At 43.8% G+C, this 15,086-nt stretch overlaps 2 protein-coding genes across 12 annotated transcripts in view; one reads left to right on the top strand and one right to left on the bottom strand.

Annotated features, from left to right (window-relative positions):
* The window catches only part of C3H2orf42 (chromosome 3 C2orf42 homolog), a 357,660-nt gene extending 357,068 nt beyond the window's left edge, over positions 1-592 (bottom strand). For 2 of the 4 annotated variants that reach the window (XM_078773889.1, XM_078773888.1), the window contains exon 1: positions 12-592. In XM_078773889.1, coding sequence (XP_078630015.1) covers positions 12-476 — 465 coding nt within the window. In that variant the 5' untranslated portion in view covers positions 477-592. The remainder of the gene's footprint in view (positions 1-11) is intronic. The other 2 variants (XM_068111063.2, XM_068111064.2) reach the window with 1 other exon arrangement.
* Positions 593-7,829: 7,237 nt separating this feature from the next.
* The window catches only part of TIAL1 (TIA1 cytotoxic granule associated RNA binding protein like 1), a 39,980-nt gene continuing 32,723 nt past the window's right edge, over positions 7,830-15,086 (top strand). For 5 of the 8 annotated variants that reach the window (XR_013622803.1, XR_013622804.1, XR_013622805.1 and 2 more), the window contains exons 1-4: positions 7,846-7,996; positions 8,555-8,651; positions 14,466-14,489; positions 14,643-14,744. Coding sequence is in view for 5 of the 8 variants with exons in the window: in XM_078773885.1 (XP_078630011.1) it covers positions 7,968-7,996; positions 8,555-8,651; positions 14,466-14,489; positions 14,643-14,744 (252 nt within the window). In the remaining 3 variants the exon portion in view is untranslated. Of the gene's footprint in view, positions 7,997-8,554; positions 8,668-14,465; positions 14,490-14,642; positions 14,745-15,086 lie in introns of those variants that run through there. The other 3 variants (XM_068111072.2, XM_068111073.2, XM_068111075.2) reach the window with 3 other exon arrangements.

Genomic DNA, 15,086 nt, shown 5'->3' with positions numbered 1-15,086 from the left:
CCCCAATGCACCTGCAGAGCATCAAGGGCAGCCTCGTTCACGGACAGGGGAGTGGACCACACCCGGCAGGCCACAGCTTGCTGGACGTGATGACATGGAACGACCCCGGAGCGCCCCTGACACGAGGACAGGTAACAGTGTCCGGAGGTCAGCGGGTCCAGAAACTGGTCGTCCACGCTCGCGTCCTCCTTGGGCAGCAAGACGAAGCCGCGCTGCTCCGGTCCGCAGTCGCGGCCTCGTACCGAGAACAGGTCCCCGTCCCCGTCCCCGTCCCCGTCGCCACCCACGAGCAGGTGGACGGCGCCGCTCTCGCGCTGCCGGACCCCCAGACGGAACACCAGGCCGCAGCGTTCGTTCTTGCAGCGCAATCCCCGACAGCCATTTTTGGTGCCGCAATTGGGACACCGCTTCAACCCTCGCAACGTGGGCCGCCCGAGGCCGCACAGCAACGCGCTCGGACAAGCGGTCGCGTCCATCTGCGGGGCACAAACACATCTGCGTCCGCCCAAGCACGTACGACGGAAGTTTTCCTTCCTCAAAGAGTCGGATACTCAACCGAAGAATGCCTCGAAAAGAAAGAATTAATAACGGTGACAAGGGAATGAGTGAATGAAAATTTTATTATAACAGTAAATAAATAAATTTATAGCAACTCCACAAAAGAAAAGGATATTGATCAGTGGATAAAAGAATGAATAACAACACTTTGGGAAAGAAAATTCACTACAAGGAAAAATAAAATAACGGCTCGCCACCGCTTAACAATATGGCGGTCTCCATGGAAAGAGTGTAAATGGTGGTGCCCTGGCCCAGGCCGACGTTTTCAGTTTTACTCGATCCTCTTGTGACAACAAATTGCCCAAACGAATTCATTGTGTGAGCAGCGGCTCCAGAGTACGAAGAAGAGGGGGAAAAAAAAAGACAAATAAACGGGGAGTCAGCAGGAGGAACTACCGACCAAGCGTATCTATGGACCCTACTAATGCCCATTTTGGGGGTGGGCTGCATGCTTGGAGATTTAAGAGATTTAGGAATTATGATGAAAAGTTGAGTCTGCATTTTGCAAGAAGACTCTTTTGATGTTTGAGTGGTGGGTCTGATGCGTGTATATAGGTGTCATTTATGAAGATCATTGATGAAGATCAGGAATCGGACTGGGCCCAGAACAATGCCTTGGGGCACTCCAGCCTTGACAGGGAGAAGATATGAAAGGATTCTGTTGAGAGTCACACGTTGGTTACGAGAGTGGAGGAAGTCAGTAAGCCATGTGTGGAGTTGTCCTTTGATGCCATAGGCTGAGAGTTTCGAGAGGAAGGCAGGATGCCAGACTGTATCAAAAGCTTGAGATATGTCCAGAGAAACGGCTCTGATATCATTTCTAACATTGAGGGCCTCCATCCAGTGTTGGGAGAGTATACGCAGCATCGCCAAGGTGGAGTCAGAAACCTGATTGGTCATCTGAGATGAGGTTGTTGGAGAAAAGGAAGTATTTCATATCGACTGTGATTATGGATTCCATCATCTTGCTGGTGATTGGAAGTAAGCTGATAGGTATGTAGTTAAGGGGATCCGTTTTTGCAACCTTTATTATTTTCTCTCATCTCGATGTTGAAGTGATGACCTTACAAAATAGGTTGAGATGTCTGGTTGCCCGTCCGTCCAGTGTTCCGTCCGTCCGTTAACGTTTTGCTATTTCTGCTACTCCACCCTTATCCTCCAGCTGATTGTGCTGAAACTTGACACATGAATACAAGACAGTAGCCCCCACAATCGCTCTGACTTCGATTTTCAGATTATTTTGGATCATGGGTGCTCCAATGGGGGTAAGGGAGAGGATGGGGGTTACTCCCTGACACTTCAGATCCCTACTTGTCCCTTATTTATCAACCGATTTATCTGAAACTCGATACAGCCCCTCTACTCAATAGTCCAAAGGATCACTCTGTCTTAGATTTTTCGTTTTCAGATCAGGTGGGCAGATTTGGATTGAATGACGGTGGACAGGGCAGAGAAAGGATGTAGAAGAGCAGCAGATCAGGTTTTTCGGACACCTGAGCTGATGCCATCCGCTCCAGTAACGGAGTCAGAGTCAAGGAGCTTTTTTGTATTCTAAGTCGAGGCTCGTATAAGAGATAACAACACATAGAACATATCATAAAGGGAGTGGGAGACAAGAGGAGGTGAGAGAGGGAAGCACAACAACAGTAGAGAACAGGGACATTGGGAGATCTTTTGAAGGGAGAGGGCTGAAGCGGGGGACATGGATTTAACAAGATGGACACAACTATGACTTTCAGGAAAGAAACAGAATTTGAAGGAGGTAGGTTTGGGGTGGATTAACGATGGTAGAAAAGATCAGGGTTTTGGATGGGGGAAGATATGAGATGGTGGTGAACAGCTGTTTTAAAGACATGTTGAGAGGAGTGGGATTGAAGAGAGTGTGGGAGTTTGTTCCAGAGGTGGAAAAAAGAGGAATGAAAGGGTGAAGGTGAGAAGTGAGTCTCGATTTTGCCAGTTTCACCAGAAGGGGGTTGATGGCAGACCTTGTGAATTCTGCAGAACTATTGGGGGGGGGGGGGGAAGCACAGACAGAGCAGGGGGTGCAAGGCTGGAGAGGAGTTGGTAGAAGATAAAAGGACTGCCAACCTGTGTACGGCGAGGGAGAGAAAGGCCCTCAGAATCAGCTTCATCGCGGGAGATACCAATAATTCTAACAGCCTTGGTTTCTACAGGATGAAGCCGAACAAGGTGTGAGGCAGGAGCACCAACCCAGAGGGGAGAGCAGTACTCCATCAAGCTGTGGATGAAAGCCTTGTATGTGGTGAGGTGCTCAGGTGTGCCAAGGAAGGACTTCGCACGACGGAGGATGCACAGTCGGTGACTGGCTTTGGAGGCCAGCTTGGAAATGTGTTTTTCCCAAGAAAGATCATGGCAGATAGTGAGACCCTAAAGCTTGAGTGACAGAACTTATTGGAGAGGATTGTTGAGAAAGTAGATTGGGGGGTTGTCCAGTCGGTCTTTTTGGAGAGACATAGTGAGAGTGTGAGATTTGTCAGGATTGAAAGACATGTTCCACTTGTTTGACCAGTCTGTGATTTTGTCCAGGTCTGCAGAGAGTGAGGAGGCTGCAGACTGCCGATCTGAGGGATGGGGTATGGAACGGCAGAGAGTGGAGTCATCAGCAAAGAGATAGAGTGGATTTTCCAGAGAGTCAGATAGATCATTGATGAAGACCAGGAAAAGCACAGGGCCCAGAACACTGTCTTGGGGAACTCCAGCCTGAACAGGAAGGGGAGATGAGAGAAAACCATTCAGGGCCACACGTTGACTACGACCAGAGAGGAAGTCCGCAAGACATGTGTGGAGAACATTTTTACATTTTTACGAGTTAGCACGTTTTTACCTGACATGACCTCTGACCTTTGACCTATTGACCCCAAAATGTAATCAGTTCATCTTTACGTCATTGTATATACCTGTACCAAGCTTTAATTTAAATCCCTTGAGCTTTTCAAAGTTATCACATTTTTACCTGACATGACCTCTGACCTTTGACTTCGGGACCCCAAAATCTAATCAGTTAATCTTTACATCATTATACATATCTGTACGAAGTTTGAATTAGATCACTTCAGTCGTTCTCAAGTTGTAGACCTATTATAGATTTGACGTTTGACCTCAAAATCTAATAAGCTCTGGAAAACCAGACTCTCTGGAAAATCCTCCTTTTCTTTTTGCTGTCTCATCCTCCATGTCTCATCCCTCAGATCGGCAGGCAGCAGCATCTTTACTCTCGGCAGACCTGGATAAAATTACAAGCTGGTCAAAATATGTGGAACACATCTTAGAATCCTGAAAAATCTCACACTCTCACCTTGTCTCTCTGAAAAGATCATCTGGAACACCCTGTCATCGACATTCTCAACAATCCTCTCGAAGAAAAAACTTGGGCACAGCTGAATGTATTTAAATCAAACTTGATACAAGTATTATAATGATGTAATTATGTGGGTGGACAGGGGCGGATCCAGGAATTTTTTGACGGGGGGGGGGGGGGGTGCATGAAACCATAGCGCTGGGGGGGGGAGGGATAAAAGGGGGGTCTGGGGGTCCTGCCCCAGGAAATTTAAAAAAATGGATCGTCAGAAACGGCATTTCGTGCGTTCTTGGAATTTTCTGCAGTTCCTTGTGTTCTTCCCTGGTCCAACAGTTCAGCAGATTCGCACCACCTGCACCCACATCCTGGATCGAAGGGGGGGGGGTGCGCACCCCCTGCACCCCCCCCCCCTGGATCCGCCCCTGGGTGGAGGCATATCAGTCGACGTTGTGACGTCGAAGAGTGTCATTCTTGTCTTATTTAAATCGATGTAGCCATTGCTTAAAATGATACAACTCCCCTCCGGTTTGTGCCCAATGGAGATCATCCCAACCGCCCCTTTTTCCTGATATGTATCCCCGTCTCCCTTTTACTGTTTTAGCTCCACATTCTTCACAGATTTCCCGGCCTTCGCCCATTCTCTTTTCTACACTCCCACTAATATCTCCTCTCCTTGTGGACGTTGTATATAAAAGATGGACTTTCAAAAGCAATACCAACAAGCGTTACGCCTACGTCCCCCGTCGGTGAAGTGATGTGAGTTGACAAAGTGGAAGACGCAAGGCGGCCATCTTGGATTTCGACGTGGCGACCCAATTTTCAATAGCGTTCTCCCTGATGCGTAGATACACCCACACACCAGATTAGAAGTTAGTAGTTCGTTTATTTTTCAAGATATTTCGCTCACAAGGTTCATATATATATATATGGTGGCGGCCATCTTGGATTTTGACGTGGCGACCCAATTTTCAATAGCGTTCTCCCTTATGCGTAGATACACCCACACACCAGATTAGAAGTTAGTAGTTCGTTTATTTTTCAAGATATTTCGCTCACAAGGTTCATATATATATATATGGTGGCGGCCATCTTGGATTTTGACGTGGCGACCCAATTTTCAATAGTGTTCTCCCTTATGCGTAGATACACCCACACACCAGATTAGAAGTTAGTAGTTCGTTTATTTTTCAAGATATTTCGCTCACAAGGTTCATATCTATATATGGTGGCGGCCATCTTGGATTTTGACGTGGCGATCCAATTTTCAATAGCGTTCTCCCTTATGCATAGATACACCCACACACCAGATTAGAAGTTGGTACTTCGCTTATTTTTCAAGATATTCCACTCACAATGTTCAGACATACATGGCGGTGGCCATCTTGGATTTTGACATGGCGACCCAATTTTCAATAGGGGTTTTCCTTATGCCTAGATACACCCACACACCAGGTTAGAAGTTAGTAGTTCATTTATTTTTCAAGATATTCTGCTCACAAGGTTCAGACATACATGGCGGTGGCCATCTTGGATTTTGACGTGGCGAACTAATTTTAAATAGGGTTCTTCCATATGCCTAGTTGCACCCAGACACCAAATTAGAATTCGGTCCTTCGCTTACGCACGCTTGCACGCACGCACGCATGTCCACACGCACGGACGCACGCACGTCCGCACGCACGGACGCACGCATGTCCGCACGCACGGACGCACGCACGCACGGACGGACGGACATTTCACTCACAAGGTTCAGACATATATATGGTGGCGGCCATCTTGGATTTTGACGTGGCGACCCAATTTTCAATGGCGTTCTCCCTTATGCGTAGATACACCCACACACCAGATTAGAAGTTAGTAGTTCGTTTATTTTTCAAGATATTTCGCTCACAAGGTTTATATATATATATATATATAGTGGCGGCCATCTTGGATTTTGACGTGGCGACCCAATTTTCAATAGCGTTCTCCCTTATGCGTAGATACACCCACACACCAGATTAGAAGTTAGTAGTTCGTTTATTTTTCAAGATATTTCGCTCACAAGGTTCATATATATATATGGTGGCGGCCATCTTGGATTTTGACGTGGCGACCCAATTTTCAATAGCGTTCTCCCTTGTGCGTAGATACACCTACACACCAGATTATAAGTTAATAGTTCGTTTATTTTTCATAGTTTGTTTATTTTTCAAGATATTTCGCTCACAAGACTCAGACATACATGGCGGCGGCCATCTTGGATTTTGACGTGGCGACCCAATTTTCAATAGCGTTCTCCCTTATGCGTAGATACACCCACACACCAGATTAGAAGTTAGTAGTTCGTTTATTTTTCAAGATATTTCGCTCACAAGGTTCATATATATATATATAGTGGCGGCCATCTTGGATTTTGACGTAGCGACCCAATTTTCAATAGCGTTCTCCCTTATGCGTAGATACACCCACACACCAGATTAGAAGTTAGTAGTTCGTTTATTTTTCAAGATATTTCGCTCACAAGGTTCATATATATATATGGTGGCGGCCATCTTGGATTTTGACGTGGCGACCCAATTTTCAATAGCGTTCTCCCTTATGCGTAGATACACCCACACACCAGATTAGAAGTTAGTAGTTCGGTTATTTTTCAAGATATTCCGCTCACAAGGTTCAGACATACATGGCGGTGGCCATTTTGATTTTGACGTGGGTTGCACCCGCACACCAAATTAGAATTCGGTCCTTCGCTTACGCACGCACGCACGCACGCACGCACGGACGGACGGACGGACGCACGGACGGACGCATACACGGACGGAGGGAAAAACCATAGTCCCCCTTTCGCTCCGCGGTGCGACGGGGGACAATAAACATCGGGGCAATACCCCTGGGCACTCACCTGGTAGAATAAAGCAGTGTACTACACTGACTAAAGGTATTTTAAACCGAACCATATCATATTTTAAAATTTTAACCAATTTCAATGGTTCTTAGAAGACAGGGCAGCTTGTACAATCCAAAACAAAAATAATACCTATTTTGGGGGGCAACCTGCCCCCCACCCCTCATAGACTACCTTGGACCCCGATTTTTTTTTAATGCTGTGAACAAACTTTGGTACATCGTGGGTGGTGAAGGTTGTGGTCAAGTTTCATTGTAATTGTGTGTGTAGTTTCTGAGAAGAAAGCAAATACATATTTTGGGGGGTCAAACCCGGACCCACTTTGACCCCTTTAGATTTCGATTTTCTTCGTGCTGTGAACAAAAATAGGTACAGCAAGGGTGATGAAGGTTGTGTGGTCAATTTTCATCGAAATAGTGTGTATAGTTTCAGAGGAAAAACCAAATTCCTATTATTTTGGGGGGTGGAGGAGGGGGGGGGGGGGGGTAGGGGGGGCAAACGTGGATACACTTTGACCCCCGAAAGACCCCATTTGACCCAGATTTTTTTTAATGCCATGAATAAACTTTAGTCACAACATAACAAATATAATTTGTGCCAAGTTTGATCACAATCCCATCAGCGGTTTCGGAGAAGAAGTTGCAAGTGTTGACAGACGGACAGACGGACATACGGACGGACGGACGACACGCCATCGAGTAAACTCCCCGGAACTTCGTTCCAGGTGAGTTAAAAATGAATACTTAATAGGTTTGTGAAAAATTAAAAATTTCCCCGATTTCGGTACACGTACAATTCACATTTCACTCTTTTAACATACACTCCCACCCGTTTAATTATTTATTCTGTTTTTTTTCTTTCGCATTTTAAGCTCTATCTGCTTAGTTGCAGCTTACGCAGTATAGTTAGCTACGGTGTTTTGAGCAACGCAAGATTTAACAATTTTTTTTTCTTCCATGTAGGTCGTAACACTTCTTAATACTACAATTTCTAACTTTTTTCCCTTCAGTTTAAGGACATTCGTCTTTTCATAGATTGTAGACAATTAACCATGACGGGATCAACGGCGTGAGATGACACGACACTGTTCATACTGCGCATGCGCTGTCCGCCATATTCAGCCGTTGTCCGTGTGGTCGGGAAGGTGTCCTCGCTTCACCGCCGCCTTTACCACGGAGATCCGTTTATGTAACATCTACAGACATGGAGGATGACGGGCAGCCCAAAACGCTGTGAGTGCCTCGATCTGAGCCACGGCGCTTCGCTCGCCTCGGTATCTGGCATTGGGCCTGAAGCGAAGGATGTTAGGCCTCATCGGATTTTTTTCCCGGCCTTTGGTTTTATCTTTATTACTTCGATATGTATGTACATTTAATTTTGGGGAACGCAGAAGTATTTGCAGCGACGATTTATATCGTTTTTCTAAGATAAATGAGCTGCTAGTTGTTATTTATCGATGATCTCGCAAATATGTTAGGTGCTTTATAGGATGAAGGTGAGGTTGGCTGCCATTAATTCCAAATCCAAGAGATTATAATAGTTAATACCTGTACAGTATTGACCCATACAAGCTTCATTACCCTGAGGTATTTCTAATACTAATGGTAATAGCCATTTTTAATAATAATAGTAATTTAAGGGCTCTGTATGGATTTGTTATCCGTTTGCAATTTGATCGATATACCTCAACCACCTGATGTTCTCACCCATGTTTGCCTGTGAGCACGATATGTCGAAAAGTTATGATGTCCACATGATTGATTTTTTTTTGATTTTTTTTTTTTTTTTAGGTATGTGGGGAATTTGTCCCGCCAAGTTACAGAAGCCCTCGTTCTGCAGGTGTTTGGGCAAATTGGACCTTGTAAAAGTTGCAAAATGATTACAGATGTAAGTACACTGTGGGGTAAGTTTGTTTTTTTTGTTTTTTTTTTGTGATTTTTTATTTACGTCCTGGGTTGAGGATGTTTCAGTTTGACAAGCTGTGAAAATTGTACCAAATAGCGTGATTCTACATGGACCTATTCAGTTTTGAATATGTTTGAACATGTCAAATTTTGCTTGAATGTTGACACCGTTTGTCCATTGTCAGAGAAGGGATCAAGATCCCAAATTTCAGATCTCGCTGTCAAGTGTGAGCTGCACTGCACTACAAGTCATCCGAATTTTGCCTTACTTTTGTCACCAGCTGTTCTTCAAGTGCCTCTATAACACCTTTAAAGTTTAAATTATTTAGAGTAATTTTAAATCTCTTCAAAAGACATGCATTTTCTCTTCCGTTCTTTTTCGTACCATAAAAGTTAGGAAGAGCATCTGGTATTTGGACCTTACCTGCCAAACTGAGGTCAACCGTTGACCTGAAGATCAGTAGACGAGCGACCTTTAGTACCAAATATTGTCCATACTGTTGCTTGTTTGTTTAAAAAGAATATTCCCATCTTGACATTTTCCTTTCATGACGCTTAGATTGACTTTGAGATATCCTGGAAATTTCAACAGGTTGACTCGTTTTTTTAACATGCAGGCTGCCATTTTTTTGACCTATAAGAAGAGGTAACTCTTGTTCTTTCATCTTTTGTATAATTCTCACCATCCCTGAGGTACTTCCTGGATGAGAATGTGTTAGTTACTGTACTAGTGTATAACCCGTCAAGGAGATTAGCATTTGATAGCACAGGTGGACCATAGAACAGGAACAATCCCGTGATAAACGGGTTATATAGGGACAACAACAACCCCATGGTGAAGTTTTGTGACAATGTGCGGTGAGAGAGGATATGGGAAACTGGACAGCTGGTCAGACAGACAAAGGGGGGAAAGGGCCCGTCCATGGGGACCGAACTCTACTCTGACCGTGACCGTGCTGCTGCCCTGACAAATTGAGGCAGCAGGGAAGAATGGAGGAGGATTTGTCCCTCGTCTTGCGTTGGGGGGGGGGGGGGGGGGGGGGTTGTACAACCACCATGAAGAGGTGTCCACGATAGTTGTCGGTCTGACCAATTGATGTTAGCGGATCAGCCCATGTCCATGTGATCCACAAGGTGGATATTTGGTGTTCTTTATTATGTAAAAGAAGGGGCAGAGTCATGAGGATTAAGCTTTTCCCATATGTATACATAGTGTTATAATGGGGGGATGCGGTGCCATGGATTTTTTTTTTTTGATCACCCAAACTTCATTTAACCTTCACTTAAAGTACATATTAGACATGCTTAAGTACACTTTACCACACGATGAGGCTGGAGATGAAGCGACGTGGCATCCACTGAGTGCTTGCCATGTTGTCAGTTTTCCGCGAGCGGGCGACCCGACATCTCCAACACTGGCAGACGTCATGCTAGAGTTTTTTTTTTTGTTTTTTTTTGCCAAGGTGCAATGTGCGGTGAGACTGTACTTAAACATACTGTACTTAAACATTTTTGAATGACGTTTTATCAGAATTGCGCAACTTGAATCGACTTTTGTCCCATAATGTGATAACGACGTTCTATCGAAGCAACGCAAATAGACGCGACGTATATCGGCGAGTTACTGTATTCCATTTTATGGACACCTAACTGAAGTTTATTTTGGTGCTGCTTGCCATATGGTTGCCAATGTTCCGTTTTGCTCGGATAGTGCACCAAACAGGCCAACTCGACAAAGTAAAAGACCAAAAAAGAAAACCTTTAATGTGACGTTGTAAATGAATGTTAAAAATGGCAGGTTGGTCCTTCTGAAAGTACAATTTAGGATTGCTTTGTTTCATAGCTCCAGGCTCAATTGGTTTATTGCCTTTACAAACAAGACAGATAGTGTAACAAGGCGTAGCCGGGCTTGGATCTGCTGAGTGGAGGATCCGCTGTTCCCCTGTAATGTGACCAGATCCTCAGCTCTGATTGGTGGACATTTGTGAGGGACATACATACACCAGACGGACAGACAAACCCTGTTCCAGATGGCTTGCCCTACGGGCTACGCCATAAAATTTCCACCATGGCAGTCACCACGGCCATGAAAGACTTCAAGGGGACCTATATCAGAGATGTATTGAAGCAAGTAAAGCCTCAGATACCCTAACCAAAGATTGGTCACATTGCTGGTTGTATCTCAAAGTATTGGAGTGTCCTTAAAATGATCAGTACCGCCGTCTGCTTATTTTCAGGACAATTGAAGTTTGAACTCGGTTTTAAAGGTCACATCAAACATCACAGAATAAATTATCATCGTCACTTCTGATCTACTACTTATTAAATATTAATAGCCCCAGCATTAATCCCACCTTTTAGTCGAGTCAGCCGTACAAGGTTTTCCTCTCCACACTGCTCTGTCTATCCAGAACATTCTCTCTCTCTGCATCTCCACCTCTTTCATGTCCCTTCCACCACTTCCTTCCACATAAATGTGGTCTGTCCCTTTTATGTTACAAAAAATGAATGCAATAGAACCTGTATCTCATTTCAGAGCTTTGAAATGACAAAATGAATTTTCTAATCATCAACTTCTGGTCACTTGAAAAACAACCAGTGGTTGTCAAGTCAAATCTGGGTAGCCTTTATTCAACTTGTAGTTTCCATGGAGACCTGAAACATTGGATTTTGAATATTCTTCGAGGGCGTTAATTGCACATAATTTTGGCAAAATCTGAGCTGCCAATTTTGCAATTGATTGATTTTGAATAACCGAAAACATTTTGGGATACCGTCGAGTGCCATTTGAATAACCGAAAACATTTTGGGATACCGTCGAGTGCCATTTGAACTGCATTTGAACCTCATGATGGATATTGCTTTTTGTTCTTTTGAAATAGACCATGGAGAAACAGAATTTTTGCATTTAAACATTTTTTTTTTTTACTTCTTTTGAATCACTTGAAGTGCATTGTTCATAATTATTAATTGTTATTTGAGAACGTATGCTCTCACATACATTGTATACACCTTTGTAACAATTATATTCCATTACATATTTGTTTCATTACTTATTATACATTATTTATTTATTCTCAGTCTTTCATCCAAAAATTTCTGACTGTAACTGCAATATATATATATATATATGTATAATACATATCATTGTTGAAAACGAAGTTGCGAGCGCACGTCTCTAACTTGAATGATAGTGATTAACGATCGAGCGTTTGTGACGGAAAAGTGGTCTTTTATGAGTATGATGTGCTATATTGGAACTCTTGTGAAGACAAATGGCACTTTAGTTCCACAAAATATAGTTATAGCCGTGGACGGTTTCCCAGTACGAGTTTGGCAGGTCACGTTCAAGCGACCGTGAAAGGCACCCGCTTAAAAAAAAAAAACCCTGCTGGATCCTCGTGTTCAAAGCCGTTACCGTACAGATTGGAGTCCCCAAGTCGGGTGAGTGTGTTGCATCGATAGGCGATCATGTGACTGATCTAATGAGGCTGAGCAAACCTGATTCACATGACGCGATCTTGTACTGCGGTTCACGCGGCTAGATATCAACCCTTGATGGGACTTATTAAAAACCAAGAAATGAAGCCACCAGGACTACCAGTATTCACCCGAGACCAAGTGTATTTTATAACCATGGCGGCACGGGGAGGGAACGGAAAAAAGCAATCACAAATACCATAATAAAACAATAGCCCCTTAACCCACTTCCTGACATACGTGACCATGAATTGATGAACGAACAGAAGATCCTTAATTATCCTGTGTCGTTAGGGCCTAATCAATCACACCACAGGAGATAGACACAGGCTGACATGATGGAAATATTCCGGCTGTGCCCAACGGGACACGATGAGCACGATGCGACCCTCGGAAGAGGCGTGGCTGGCTGGGTGGAGGCATGGCGTCACACAGCAGCTCTGCAGCTTTTTGCACCTTGATCCAACGATTGGTCTCGGTGTCTGCTGCCCTGCTGTTCATGACCTGCTCTTTTATAGCCTCACTTACTACCGGCAGATGTGACCCACTTAGCCCCTCTCTGCTTGGCCGCTTTTTGTACATGCTCCACTTGATGGGTGCGGGTCTTCCCATCTTCCTGTCACTCGGGCTGCCCCTTCCCTCCCCCTTTCCTGCCGAGCCGCCCAAGCCTGTTATCCCGCTTAAACTTGTGCTCCGTGGTCTGGCGAGCGATTAAAAAGAAACATTTAAGACGGATTGGAAAGTTTTACACATCAATAAAATGTCAGAATGGATGGTGGTGTTTAGACACAGGCGATTGGGGAGGTGGACGTCGTCTATTTGGACAAAATAGCGACGCTATGTAATATCGCAATTATTTATTTTACGCTTTTTTTAAACGCTCATGAAGGAAATAACTACACTACATAAAGCATTTATTAACCCACAGGTCATTTTCACGATATGAATGCTGATTTTTTTTCCAATTTGTACTGGTTCGTGCAGAAATCCCTACCGTAAGGCTCCATGGAGCAGCAACACAAGCACTACATGCAAGACAAGGACATATTCCCACCACACAACTGTGCATTTGTTCAACTTTATCAACTTTGTTTCAAACATGCTGCATATTTGTGTCATTTGTTTGCTTTGTTTGCAAATTCATTTGAAAGATAAGACTTGTTACTTGGAGTTGCTCCTGGTTAAAAGTTATGTTTATGATTGTGTGAAGGTTTATGAATTTGCTGCCAGCTTGAGACTTTCTCTCTCACACACTCTCACACATGCTCACACACTCTCAAGCTTGCTGTGAATTGTGTAGCTTTGCTCTTGGTGGAAGAATAAATATGGTGTTGAGCTACAGCAAAACAGCAGCATGAAACAGGATATGGGAATGTTTTCCCTTGAGTGCTGAATTCCAAAGTAACAAAACATCTGTATTCCCTGTGTATCCACTGTGATGATGATGGGTGCCGCACCGTGAAGCACTGCACTTTACCAGGCCAGGCCGCACTCTGTAGGATTTCCACACCTTTGGCCCAAAGAAATACAATTTTCTGTTTCTGGTTACAAGCCACAAAGGAATAGGGTCGACAGGGAATGAATTTTTTCTTATTATTTTTCCCAACGATCCTTCTCTCACGAATGTATTATAGACTTAAAACAACCACTATATCTTGTTTAGATGACTTTTGCATAGGTGGAGGCACATCCAGCAATGCATTTCTCATTCCAGCAGTAGTTCGAGCAGGAATTTGTAATTTGTTAATGGTGCCGGTGATAGCTCGTCGACTCTTCATGAAGGACACCGTGGGATGTTTAATGTCCATCCAAGGGACAGCAGCACCACACACGTTGATGAATCCAGTCTGTGAACACCGGGATGACAGTTTATATCTGCGCAGAGATTCAAACCCAGGCCCGACAGCTTCGGACGGCATGGAAGTATGCAAACATGCCTCTAACCCCCCATGAACTTTGACAATCTTTAAAGCGTATATTTTTAACCTGCACAATTTTTTTGAGGTGAAAACACTTTGTAAGGATTCCACACGTTTCGGTATTGAATTTGGTGGTGTGATGATGCTCACCGGTTTGTTTTGAAAACGACCTAGTTGCATAGCGACTAGTTTTATGTGGTAGTTTTATGCTGTTTTTACCATTGCTGTTTGTCATGTTTTCTCATCTGATTTTGATAAAAATATATTTTGTGTAGTTGACAATATTGCTTCGTAATATTGGTAATAAAGCACGAATTGCATTTTAATGTACCTCGATATCCTGAGCCTGAGTGATTAATCTTTTTCATTCTCTTTCATGTGACATGAAAACCATCAAGGTTAAATCCAAGGAGAATAAATTTGTAAGTACGGAACTGCTTCTATTTTTCATGTTTTTTTTTATTTTATTTTATTTTTTTGCACATCATCATTCTTAGTTTGGTCTGGTTTAAGAAGATGGCTGTGCATGTCGGCCGTGCTTGTGACTCTATTGCGTGCACGTTTGTGTACTCCAGCAACAGGGAAGTAGCGACCCTTACTGCTTTGTGGAATTTCACGAGCACAGGCATGCAGCAGCTGCGCTGGGAGCCATGAACGGCCGTAAAATCTTGGGCAAGGTGAGCTAATACTGTACTGACATCGCAATCCGAAATGCAGTTGACCCCTGGCTGCCGCGCTGCTCTGGTGCCGATCATTTTGGTTATTTTGATGATTCGTTCCAATGATTTCAGCCTGTGTAGTTTTTCAGTCATCCTCCAAATTATATTTGAATTATATATATATTTTTGGACGATTCTGGTATAATGCTCTTTAAATTGGGTTTGACATGAGGAATCGACCCATTACATATACAGTCAAGCCTTTGTAGAACGACCACTCAATGGAAACAGAAAAAGTGGCTTTTATAGACAGGTGCTGTTATTGTACAGGTTTGCAGCCGCCATTTTTCTTCAGTACAG

This window comes from Myxine glutinosa, chromosome 3, assembly GCF_964187855.1.
Source record: "Myxine glutinosa chromosome 3, kmMyxGlut1.1, whole genome shotgun sequence".
NCBI classification, from domain to species: Eukaryota; Metazoa; Chordata; class Myxini; order Myxiniformes; family Myxinidae; genus Myxine; species Myxine glutinosa.
The sequence above is the reverse complement of the archived record's forward strand: the minus strand, read 5'-3'. Positions and strand labels throughout refer to the sequence as shown.